The following is a 13,199-nucleotide window of genomic DNA, read 5'->3' as shown; positions in this document are numbered from 1 at the left end:
GTCAAGGTAGTATGCTCGTGTGAACTGGGTGATGGTGTATCTTAGGTGGGCTAGAGGCACTTGTCAGTTATGTATGCTAGAAATTTTTGCTGCTATCCCATACTGATAGACATTTGTCATCTCTCATTGACTGGGTGGAAATGCAGAGTCTATTCCAGTGAGTCAGCCTGGTTTAGTACTTCAGTTTGTGGAGGCTCTGAAGTTGTTGTAATCTGACTAAAGTCTGATAGTTTTTAAAATATTATTTTAATTTCTTTAATATTTATTTTTACATTTTTAATTTTAAAAATTATATGAATATATAAAATTATATATAAAATATATACTATTATATACTACATAAAAATTAAAGTATATTGTATAATATATATTGTAAATATATACAATATATAATATATATTGTAAAAACAAACTTATCTAATGGTCCTCAAGGTGACACAGTGATTCTCGGTACTTTCCTGTTATGGCTTAGTATAAAGAAGAAAATGTGATGGGAAACTCCTTTGCCACAACCAAGAGAACTCATGTCTTGTCTTTGTGCTGTAGCAGGAGCCACTCACCATTTCTCTCTGTACTTGAAAATGCAATTTAAGCCCCCAAATCAGTGTTTTGCTCTCTTTAAACAGACGAGTGCTTTTTCCTTGTAGACTGGTTGTTCACGGCTTTTTGAATGTGCTCCCTTCCTAGTGTACAGTGCCTTGCATTGTTGCTTGCCTGGTGCTTGGCACTTAGAGTTCTGTTCCTCGTGAATCTTCACTGTTCTTCCCATTATTGTGATCTTGTTCAATAGTAATAGTAATACCAGAAGCTGAAAGATAGTTACTGCTCAAAGCCATCCCTGGGGAGCGATCATCATTGTATCTGCAAGGCTGGATCTGTTGCTTGGGTGTTTGTGTAGGTCTCGCTTTGCTCCAGCAGTTAGTCGTGCATGCGTAGGACAAGCTGACGTTAAAGTAATGAGGAATAAAGGTGAAGAAAACACTACTGTACATGTGAGTTCTAGTTGATTTGAGTAGCAAAAAGCCAGCAACCCCAAGGGAAAAAAATACAATATATTATAAATGACAGAAGTAATCTTAAAACTGTCCAGAAAGCGGCAAGCTGTAGGTCGTGCTGAAGGACTCTGGGGTCTCCCTCGTAGCGAGCGGCTGGCTCGCTTTCCGGGGGCAGTGGGCGAGGGAAGTGTGTCACAGTTCAGTGACGGTTTTGCGAGCGGAGTGGTGTGGGCTAGAGGTTGCAGTGGCTCGCTGGCACTGCTGACGGGCTGCTGCGGAGCCAGCGGTGGTCCCACAGGGTCTGTGACGTTTGGCTGTGGTAGATCAGAGTACTCTAGAGTCGCTCTATTGGAGTAAAGGCTAGACCCGCTTAATTTCATATTTATTACTATATGTCTTATCTGAAATAGCCAGTTATGTGCCCTATACTTTGGAAAGACCACACGAAAATAGTAAATTAGAGCCAGACTCTCTCTTTTAGTGACAAAGTTCATCTGTAATATCCCAATGACCCTGGAAACATTTTCAGAGCTATATGACATAGCTCTGAAGTTCTGCGTTTGACTCATATAAAGCCACTGCTTTATATGAGGTGGAAGTATAGACAATGTGGATATACAAGAGGGTTTTTTGTATTCTTAAGTTCTCACAATAAACTTTATTCTGTGTTCTGGGAGGAAGCAGGAGGAGCGTAAAGACAAGAGTTCAGCCTTGGAGGTGGTGTTTGGTATATGCAGTTATGAATTGCTCGCAGGAGGAGGGTGGGTGATGCTCCTTTAAGCAGCATCGAATATAGTCTGTCCTTCTGCATGCATCCATGTCAGAATACCATAGGGCAAACTCTGCAGTCTGCTAGTTACTTTGTTATGGTAACCTGCTTGGGTAGCCGGATCTTTGAACTGTCCCACTGTTTTCTAAGGGAGTTGTAATTTCCTGAAGACCATTTCCCTTTTCAACTAGTCACCACAGATAGGGATTTAGAGATTTTTTTTTTTTTAATTGAGTATCTGTGGGATTTTGATCTTTATCTCCAACGAACAAGAAAACTAAAACTCAAACATCATAGCAAAGTTTGAGAACCTCCTTTCAACTTCAGTATATCCGAGCAACAGAAATTCTCCTGGATTTCATGTACGTCTGACTGTGGGAGCGCTGCCAGTCTGCTAAAAAGCAGTTTTAAGATTGTTCTGCCCATGTTTCTACTGTACCTAGAGGGCCTCATTCACTCAGTGTTTTTCCAAGCTACTGACCCAAATGCCTGTCTTTGAACACCAGTTTTTAAATTGGCTTTAAAGTGTCTAAGAAAGTTGAGCTTCCTATAGATCATTTGTGGGCTTAATCCACTGATGAAACAGTAGTGCTGTATTGCATGCCTTAGTAGGCAAAAGGCTTTTTAGCCTGCCAGTTTTATGTAAGCTGGATGACGAGTTGTGAGAGCACACACATAAACTCATTTTTCAATGCAGAATCCTAGAAAATGCATTCAGACACTGGGTGCCACAGGCTCTCAGGTGTTTAGCTTTGTGATGGCATGCAGTGCCAGTTACCCTAGGTATTCTACTATTTTAATAACAAGAAATAAAAGTATTTGAAGCACCAGCATGAGGGTCTGTAGATGCTGACATGCTTATTGGACTCTTTCAGGACTCGTAAAACCATGCAAAGTGTGTGGTAAGCCTATTAAAAAACACAATGCAGACATTAAATTTTTTACATTTGCTAGCAGAAATCCCAGTTTTGTGGTAGTCAGTAAACCTCCCTGCATTATAGAAGATGGCCCTTTGGCAAGTGAATTTATTTCTCATCATTTCAGCTCAAGCATCTGCAAAATGGATATAGTTCTTACTTTGTGGAATTGTAATATGAGCCAATCAATTAACATTTTGGGTAGAAAAAGCTGTTTGTATGATAGTGCTATTCTGTTGTTTAATGGCTGCTTGACACTGTGGTGTTAACTTTTAAAAGATTTTTGTGTTTCTTAGATGGCTAGGTCATGCGTTCTCTCTTTCTGTGCAGAAATGCTGTTGCACTGACACAGCCATTAAATAATGCCTCTCTTGTTTGTGTCTCACCAGGTATTGTGGAAGACTATAAACCACCATTTTATGACTTGGTTCCAAACGATCCCAGTTTTGAAGACATGAGAAAAGTGGTCTGTGTAGATCAGCAAAGGCCGAACATTCCCAACAGATGGTTCTCAGACCCTGTAAGTGGGTGTGCCTGTGGGTGCTTTGCAGAAGATACAAGCTGACCTTTCTTCTTTTGAAACGAAGTTATGAAAGTTACTTTCAGTTATCACTTGAAATTGAAATGATCTCAATGCTACTTGTCAGGAGCATTAGCTGTACAGATTTCAGAAGCATGCTGGTGTGGACCTTTATGTTGGAGCAGGAAGGAAATGCAATGAGCAAACTTAAAACTGTTAAGTCTGAGCTATTCACAGATTAGCTTTCTAGTAGCATGTTTTAACAATAACTATTTTAAAGCTGCTCTTCCTATGTTGTTCTCTCTCCAAGCGGAAATTTCTTTAAGGGGAAGGTAGCCTGAGTAAGACTTTCTGTGGCTTATAAGCATGCAGATTTAGAACAGTATTTTGGTGTCTCTCCTGACTACAGGATAAGGGACTGTTGTTCTTTTTGAAAGGCTAGTGCTGAAGTTTATTTTTCTTCTTCAGAATCAGTCTGGACTCTCCAGATTGACCAGCTGTTTTGTTCCTTATTACTAAAGCTGTGGAGGTCGGTTTGAATCTGTATGGCTGGCTAGGGCCAGCAAGGACGTGAGGTCCCATCTATAAGGTTTCAGCTGTAGAGCCATGACTTGTGCTGCTGCACCAGCCAGCTGTGAATCCCAGCCATTTACAGTTGAAATCACAGGCAGAAAATCTGTACCTTCTCTGGCTTCCTTCATTGATCTTGCGGAAATCAGTTTCATTGAAAAAGAGATTTTGTTGTGTTTTCTTAATTAGGAGGAAAAGAAAACTCCCTTGTTTAAAATTATGCTAGCTTGTTGCTCCAGTCAGCCCATTGTCTAGTTACTCTCTTGGTTTAACCAAGTTATCAAACTTGGGTTTTTTTCCAACATTTGAAAGCTGTATATTTGATAGATAGCAGTAAACTCTCTGTAGACTCTGAAAACTGTGTGTTAAGAAGGCAATAATACCTTACTGTGTTAGTGCTTAAGCCAATCTAGCGCTTTCTTGCCTTGTGATTTGTGTACTTACGTGTGTGTTTTCTGTTTTTTATTCTTTTCCCAGACATTAACATCTCTTGCCAAGTTGATGAAAGAATGCTGGTATCAAAATCCATCAGCGAGACTAACAGCCCTGCGAATCAAAAAGACTTTGACCAAAATTGATAATTCCTTAGATAAACTGAAAGCTGACTGTTGACCTTCTTCTTGTGGTGCTCTCCTGATAGGAAGGCATTTGTCTGCTTCAGAAGTAGTCTGGCCAGACAGTTTATACGATTGGTCCCCATGTGGCTACTTATAGAGGCAGAAGTTCTTACCAAGCCATCTGTGTGGGAGACATCGGAACCATATGGACTTTGCTCAGTGACTACAATGGGCATTTCACAAATGGTCAAGCTATAAGGACTCACGCTGGATGTACTGTTGCAAAGGTAGTGGCCTGAAGGAAGACAGAGAAATCCTAAGACAAGATCAGGGCATTAAATAATGGCTTTGAACAGCTTTTTTCTTTTTTTCCTTTTTTTTTTTTTTTTTTAATTCTCCTAATCACTCCCAGGGTGAACACATGGAAGTGGTAAATTTTAATCAGCAATATTGCCTGTGCTTCTCTTCTTTATTGCACTAGGAATTCTTTGCATTCCTTACTTGCACTGTCACTGTTAATTTTAATGACATGACTTGCCAAAAATATGATTGGCTGTATACTACATTGGTCTATGCCTGAATAATAGGAAATGAATTTGGTAAACTGAAAATGTAACTGTCAGATTTTAGCTGCGTTTTACATGTGTACTGATGTTTACAATAATGCTGAACATTAGGAATTTCTCGTTTATACAAAACTTGCAAATTATTTATTACTAGTGCACTTGCCAGTTTTTTAAACTGTAAGATAAGTGCATAAAGTTAAAGCTTATTTTTATGTGGCCTCTTTCATGATTTCTTACACAGATGTTTTTGTAACACAATATAACCTGAAACATAAATTGTTTTCTGTATTACCATATTACAACTCGATAGTCACATTTTAAGTGCTTCACATTTGTAGGTGTGTGGTCTGTAACATATTTTCAGTTCAAATACGGAACATATATATAGCCATTACCCACATGACATTGTGTCTAGTATCTTACCGATCTAGAAAAGGAAAGCAATGGAGGAACTAACTAGAATTTTAGGTCATGAATGCTGTGGGGAAGATGCATTTTATTTCTTCTAAGCTATATAATATGCATTTAAACTCTGCCAGAAGAATAACTATTTTGTTTTAATCTACTTTTTCTATTTAGTAGTTATTTGTATAAATTAAATAGAATGTTTTCAAGTCAAACAAAAGAGTGTTTTAGTTCTCTTACTGCCTATTAGTAACAAAGGTATACTAATGCAGCAGTGGGTATCTCCAGTCGTATGCTCACAGGTGAAGAGAGTCGGTCCGGGTCAATACTGGGTGGAACACCGAGGTACTGAGGCTGTTAACAGTTGTTTGTCTGGGTGTGTTTTTCCTGTACTGAACTGGATCCTAAAATAGTACAGCAGGGAACTGGTGTATTCTCCTAGGACGTGACATCAGTCATGCCCGTGCAAACCTCCTAGAGCATGTCTTGCAGAAGGAGGTATGTTATCCCCTAGCCTTATGGGGAAGAATTCAGCTTTGTACCCAGAGAACTGTTTTCTCTGCCTGTACCTCTTGATACTCTCATCTTAGTTGTTATGTCAAGTGTAAGAGTGATTAGGAAGTGACAGTGCCCTTTCGTCCTTGGAAAAGAACTCCTTTATTCATGGGATTGAAATCCTCCAGGTAATCTAAGGACCTGGATAGTAATTAGCTATTTGGACATGTTTCCTCTCTGGGTTAAAAAATTTCTCTGAGGTTCTCTTCTGTCCTTTAAGTCTGCCAGATTCTGCTCTCCTGTTTCTCTGTAATTTTTTCCTTCTCAGACCCAGTCTTCCTCATCCTACTCCAGCCACGTGGCATGCCTTTCTTTTTCTATATTTCTAGTGTAGAAATAACAGCCAAGTTTGCAGGGTAGGTACTGCATGGTACAGTAGCTCTGCAGAGCAGACTGAATGGATACAAGTTGCGAGGTCTCTTAATTATACTTGATGAGAATCTGAGCAGATCCAGTGCTGCAAAAAACCATAGGAAAAGTGGGATCTGATTAGTTTTTATTGTTAGTTTTTAATAGGAAGTCAAAGGCTCAGTTGCCTGAATGCATTCAGGTTTGCTTTAAACTGGTTTGTGTATGTGATGCATGCTGGGCTGTTAAATAACTGCAGCCCAGGAGGGACAGTATTTCAGCAACGACTCGAGTGAATCAGTCTGTTGGACTGAAGATGCCATATGAATGGAAGTAACTAGTGACAGTTACAACTGCAAAATGAGTGGCTGTTAGTGATAATTTTCTGATATAGAGTATTGCCTGAAGCTCTTTAGTCCTAGGTGCCTGGTGCACACACATACATATTTCTTTCACATGTATTTATATGATGGAACAGGCATCAGTATTTAAAACAAATGGAAAGTGAGGCAACCTGCTTGCAGAGGTCCCAGGCTGCTGCAGTGCTCAGAGATGAGGACAGCCGGGGACATCTGGACAGTGGAGAGCGAGAGGGGAGGTATCTCTACAGATGGACAGGGACAGAGCCAGAGGTGAAAGTTCAGTGTGCAATGTGAGTTTAAAGTGGCTGGTTAGGTTTTTCACTTTGAGTTTTCACATCTCCAGCATTTGCCAGTACAGGTGTTGGAGGAGAGAGACAATCTGTCATGCTGGTGATTAATAACAGTTCTGGCCGTGTTGGCTGAATTTGCGGTGCCTTTCTCAAACGCTGACCTACGGAGTCACAGCATCTTACTAGATATTAGGGAAGATGGTCATGTTAAATACTTGATCCGTCTCTTCTTTGCACTGTAGCATCTTCTGAAAAGTACTGTGTACATAGAAGAACGACACAACTTTAGGTTGGAAACAGCTCCATGTACTCTATAGGGGTTTACTCTGCTGTCTCTGAAAATCTGAATTTTCTAACCGCAGCGTTGGGTACCAGTCTGTTAGCTGTGCTAGGACTAGCTGGGTGCTGCAGGGTGCAGGGCCTGCGGGAAGGAAGCGCGCAGTTCTCCAGGGACTCTTCCAGGGCTGGGCTCTGGGAACCACTGGCCTCTTCTGAGTTTGGATACAGACTTGATTGAGGAAGTTTAGTATGAATTAAAACTGGACTCTTGGCTCTCCCTGCCTATAAAGCAGTGATAACCAACTAAAGGATAAAAACACAAACCATAAAAACACCCCATAATATCCTCTTTATCCCATGTTAGGTAAAGAAGATTATCCAAGCAAGCTACTGGCAGGGTAAAAAAGTCTGTCCAATGCTAGGACTCCTGGGCACTCACCAATGTGCTAGACAAGGTCATTTTCATTGGTGCTGCTGCTAGTAGCTTCCTCTTGCATATCAAAACATCCAGGGATTATTTTAAACAAAATTCACATTCATGCCCTGCTAATGAAGTATTTTTAGTCCAGGCTTTGACTGAACTATTTGAAATGTTAACTAATTTTTTTTTTTAATTAGGTGACTATTTGGCAAACTTGAATCAAGAAATTTGAGTGGAAGATAATAATGAGAAATAATTTCTTACCAATTTCTTATTCCTTGACTTATCCCTGAGTCATTCAGCACTGTGCTTTTCTAATGTATAGTTGCTACTGAGTGTAGTCAGGGTCCATGCTTTCAAAAATAGCAGAAATAGCAGTGTTCTGAACAGTCCTCTTGGGAGCTAGAGGGGGTGCGCCTGGGAGCAGAGAAGGAAAAACCCAGTGATAGCCAGTGAAGGACTATTTGTGGTCTGTGTTATTTAACCTCATTTTCAAGTGTCTGGACAGTCACAGGAGAAAATTTGTTGCTGCTTTTCCCTTCAAGATATCAAGGCTTGGGCAGCTGGGGAGAGTTTCCAAGTGATGTATGTGAAGATAACACCCCCACCTCCTATGCTATTTTTCCAGCATGTTTATTAATCAGTGTTCCTCTAGTACCCCCATAAAATCTAATCTTCTAAAGAGATTTGGAATGCTTATATATAATCTGCTGCATTAAGGGTGTCGCTGCATTTATTACTATGGAGAGGGCACAAGCAGTTCCATAGTTGCAGTTGAATTATTCATGTGTCTGGCGGATTTGCACTGTGCACAGCCAATGTGGATCTGGGGTGTTGTCATTCGAACAGTGCCTGACCATATATCAGACCCCTAGTAAGAGGAGGCCCTGCATGTAAAAAATAAATAAAATGACTCCTCAGCACATGAGTAGCACTGTCTGATTCAGCTATCCTGTTGATAGGTATGACCACCTGCCAGTTACAGGAGGAAGGCTAGGCAAAAAACAGAGTTACTTTAGATTTGGGGGAGGGGGGTTGCTTTTTGTTTGGATTTCCCTTTTTCATATGCAGAAGGCTTGTTTATTATTGGTTAGGAATATGTTGCACTTTGACGGGTGTCCTGGGGACAGCTGCCTAAAGCAGCCCGAGGCCAGCAACTCAAGTTAGTGTTGCTGTAGTGAAGGCACTAAAGGCTTCCTCCCACTTGTCTGTAACTTTCCTTGTGGGCCTTCTGTGCTGGGATTTTCCGTGAAAAATCCATATCAAGGCTTCCAGAATCTTTTTATTTACCTGGATTAAACTATTTTGGTAAGGAGGGACAAGGAGAATTCTCTTCCCTGTAGGGCAAGGTGTCTGCTGTGCAAAAAAGATCAGCCTTGGCGTAGTGGTTGGCGTAGGAGAAGGGAAACAAAGATGTTACCGGTGCTGTTCCATTTATATAGAGAGAAGTTAAATCTTTCTAAAACACAGAATACATTTTCGCATTTTAGAGCTAAGATTTGTGTGGGAAAAGTAAGCATTTTATCAAATGTAGAATTAATGATGTACTGTGACAGATGCTCTCACCTGGGAATAGTACATTTGCTTTATCCCTAGTTTAAGGAAAAAAACCCACCACAGTTCTAGTGCCTGAACCAAGAAACCGTGCCAAGACACAAGCCGAAGCATGCCAGGAAAAGCAAAGCACAGCTGTACACGGTTGACGTCAGTCTCGGCCTGTCACGGTAGAAGAGAGACTGCAAGAGGGACTTCTGGTACTCGTGGAGGCGAAGCTGGGACCTTCTCTGTGGAAAGTGCGGTTTCTCACTGGGTATGGGCTCGTCTCGCTACCTCCAGATCCTGTGTGGTGGAGAGCTGTGTGATGTCTGCAAAAGAGATCTTCCAAGGGGTTTGGGACATCTGCTCACTGGGTCAACCTGTTCTGTACCAGCCAGACTGCTTGCTTAGAGGTCCCGGAACATGGTCCTCTTGGGGATGGTGGCCTATAACACGATACACCAAAGTGCCTGCCAGCTGTCAGACTTGGGAGACAGAGTTGTTGGTTTTTGGTTGGTTTGTTTGTTTGTTGTTGTTTTTTTGTTTTTTTTTTTTTAAAAAAAAAGGTGTCCCCCTTTCCACCACATTTGTTGCTGTGTGTTGCTCTGTGCATAGTGGCATTTGTCCCAGCAACATGTGTAAACCTGGGGGTGTAGCCCTGGCAGAGCAGCACAAGAGCTGGTGTACACGTCCTGTCCTCCAGTCTGGTGTAGCTTCTCAGGACTCTCTTTATACTTACAGATCTAATAAATATCTCTGCTTGTTCTTGACCAAAACGTTCCTACCTTATATCCGTGACGGGGTAGACAGTGCTGCGCAGCCCCCACAGGCTGTGCTTTCCCCCCACTAAGGGAAGGCAGGTGGAGGTCCTCTCCGCTGTTCTGCTGGAGGGGACACCGCCGAGTGCTCGCCGCAGGGTGCGGGACGAGTGGTGCCCCCGGACGGAGAGGGGGAAGCATCCCGCAGTGGCCGCTGACCGAAAAAGCTGCTCCATCCTTCTCCCTGCTGGGGCATCGCCTGTCGGTGGGGCTTCAGCGCACGCTTCAAAGCGTGCTGAGGGTTTTGTCCTGGGGTTTTTCATCTTCGTGAACTGCATGAGGGATGTAGCAGCTGATTTGCGGATGATATGAGGTGGATTTTAAAAACTACCTAACATCAACAATTACTAATTTGTTTTTCTGACTGCAGTCCCTACCAAAATGCTGACCACCTTTTCCAGTGCAATGACTGAGGGTTTCACTGTCACAGAAGCCCCGAACTCCTAAAATCAACAACATTCAGATACTGGCATCAGTTTTAGCAACTCTGTCTTTGTTACTATGCTAAAATCTCTTCCTTTCAAAAAGTGAAAAGCTGATGCTGTGTTCAGCTTCAACACCTGTATTTTTCTTCTTCCTGTAGGCATCTTGGGGAACTTTAAATTTTTTTAATTTTTTTTTTTTTATGACTTTCACAGCATGTAGAAGGAGCCAGCACACTCTGACCTGATGAACTGTGGTGAGGCAGTACTTTAGGAAGGGGAGGATGAGGCAAAGAGTGCACTGGTTACAGTGCTGCGCTGCTTTCAGGTCAGTTCCTAAATTAATGCTGCACTTTATGGTTGCTTCTTTCTACTGATTTAAAGATATCAGAGTGCCTTAGTGGAGTAAGGCTGCAATTTTCATCTCTTGTCAGTGTAGAAGTGACAAATCAAGATCTAACCCTGGGAGTTACTTGACATTTCTACCTGGTTTCCATGTTTTTCTGATAGCTTAACTGCAGCGAGAGCTTTTAAACATGCTGTGATAACTCACCAGGGCATGGGACCTCCGCTGGTTGGGCTCGCTGTGCCAAGTGCCTTCGGTCTGGGTGTTTGTCTACACAACCCAGGGACATTCATTGCCATTGTCAGAAATGGGGCGCGTGTTGCAGGTTTTCTCGATGGCAACGATTATGCAGGTGGGGCTGCAGCACTGGGAAGTCTCTTGCTGAGCGCTCCGCTTGTTCATCCCACAGCGGCCAGCCTGCGTGGGCTTGCCAGGTGTTGGGCTACTGACTTAAATAAGCTGGGGTGATGTCCCGGAGGGCTGAGCTCCCGCCGGGCCCTGGAGAGGCCGTGGGCTGAGCACCGGGGAGCTTTGCTGCCGCTGGAAGCGCGAGGTCGAGGCTGGACCCTGGGCTCGGTCCCATGCCGCCCTGGCCGCTCCTGGCTTCAGTGAAGTGCGCTGCTTGAAGCGTTGCCTGCTCCTTCCCCGCTCCGGCGTTTTCACTGGGAAACAGGCGTGTGGCAGCCGAGGGCTGTGACACTTGGGTGGATTGAGTGCTGGGGTGGGTGGTCAGCCTCCATCCTGCCCCACTCCCCTCCGCAGCCCCTTCCTGGCCCAGTCCGTCCTTTCTCCGGGCCGGCCATGGGTGTGCTGGAGCCCCATGTGCTCCTTGTTCCCAAACTCCCAACTCTGCGTCTGCTCCTCCCTTGCTTGTCCCGGGAGTTGTCCCCATGGAGGGATGGACAACTTCTCCTTGAGGGCAGTGCCTCTGGCCGTGCCCACCTTCCTCTTGTCTCCGTGAACACGAACTGCTCTTTTTTCCTTTCGGGACAGAGGAAAGCTGTGCACCAGCTGTGGAGAGCTGTGCCAGAAGGAAATCAGACTTAGCTAGGCCAGGGATTTTTTTGTTAAAGACTTGAAAACCTGCTATCAGCTTGCTTTCTCGATCTTAAAAGATCGCGACACACTTGACTGAAGCTTGATGGCTGTTGGTAACTAGATTTAAGGACTCTGTATCATACCAATCTCTTCCCCCGTAGGTCTCTGCAGCAGTCTTCTCCATTTTTCACCATCAAAAAGCTCCGACCTCAAATATCATAAATATTTCAGATTCATGGTGTAGATCTATTTTCATTCTTGGAATGTTCTCCTGGAAAACCTGGAGCCTTAAAATGCAATACCTACCAAAGGTGGCGGGGGGGATAGTGAACTGTTGGATGCTAGCGAGGAATTTTATTCTAAAAACTTGCAAAAATAGCTATCATGTTACGTTGTCTACTTCCCATAAAGAGAACGTATCTTTAATGTAGGTGCTGAAAAGGAGGAAATGGTAAGGCCCAAAGAGCAGTTTATAAGAATAGCAGAACTGCTTGCAAAGAAAAGCTTACCATAACTCAGTGTACAAAGAAGTTGCAAAATAAGGAGGGAAAAATAATGCCTTTTGTCTACCCATTTAACCTTGTTTGATTATTTACTGTATGTGGATCTTGCAATCTTTAATGCATGGAGTTAAAAATAGCTTAATATTTGTCATACACTTGAGCTGTTCAAGAAACGTGGAACACAAGCAATAGTGTTTTCTGACAGGAGTTCAAGCACTGAACGTATGCTTTAGACAATGTAATGCCTAAACTGTATAGCAATCGATCAATACTGTGGCTAGAGTTCAAATGATTGTATTTCAACTTACATTGAAAACAAGCTGAAAACTGTGACAAATTTACTCTGTCAAGTCTCTTGTAATGAGATTCTGTGTGAATTTAAAGTACGTGACTACCCATCTTCATTAGGAGAAAGAACATTGCTAACAGTAAAAAAAAAAAAAAAAGTATTGTTTCTAATTCTTCACTGAATTGAGATAATCTTAAACTGTATTTTCTCTGCAAGCACCTTTTTAAAAAATGCCTGAGAAACTTCACAGAATTCAACATTCTTAGTGTCTTCTGCTCTGTTTTATAAGGATCTTGAATTAAAATGGAAGCCTTTAGGGGAAGGGCACTGGCCCTTTCCTTTACTTCTACTCGGTTCCTTTGGCCACTTCCAGCAGTTACCAGCGGATGGTTCAGTTTTCCTTTTGCTCTTCCTGGGGAATCTCCTCTCATCTTGCTCCCCCAGGGAGCTGCTTACAAAATGGGCTACCAGGAGCTCCCCACAGAAAATACACTGAATAAGCCCTGATGCCCAGCACCCCTGACCTGATCCAAAGCGCAGGGTTAGGGTTCTGAAGCCATGGGAAGACTGAAATGGTGCATTCCTGTCCACACCAGTATAGATATGACTGGTGAGGACACCATTTCAGGAACATCTCTAGCAACTGTCCTCCTCTGAGCAGCAGTCTCTCTGTGTGTACTTTTCACTGGTGAT

General features: G+C 42.7%; 1 protein-coding gene across 2 annotated transcripts in view; it reads left to right on the top strand.

Moving 5' to 3' along the window:
• The window catches only part of ACVR1 (activin A receptor type 1), a 70,881-nt gene extending 61,242 nt beyond the window's left edge, over positions 1-9,639 (top strand). For both annotated transcript variants that reach the window (XM_075029120.1, XM_075029121.1), the window contains exons 9-10: positions 3,071-3,201; positions 4,249-9,639. In XM_075029120.1, the coding sequence (XP_074885221.1) occupies positions 3,071-3,201; positions 4,249-4,383 (266 nt within the window). In that variant the 3' untranslated portion in view covers positions 4,384-9,639. The remainder of the gene's footprint in view (positions 1-3,070; positions 3,202-4,248) is intronic.
• Positions 9,640-13,199: the final 3,560 nt, after the last annotated feature.

Source organism: Buteo buteo, chromosome 5 (genome assembly GCF_964188355.1).
Source record: "Buteo buteo chromosome 5, bButBut1.hap1.1, whole genome shotgun sequence".
Classification (NCBI taxonomy): Eukaryota; Metazoa; Chordata; class Aves; order Accipitriformes; family Accipitridae; genus Buteo; species Buteo buteo.
Note: the sequence above shows the minus strand (reverse complement) of the source record. Positions and strands in the feature narration are given on the sequence as shown.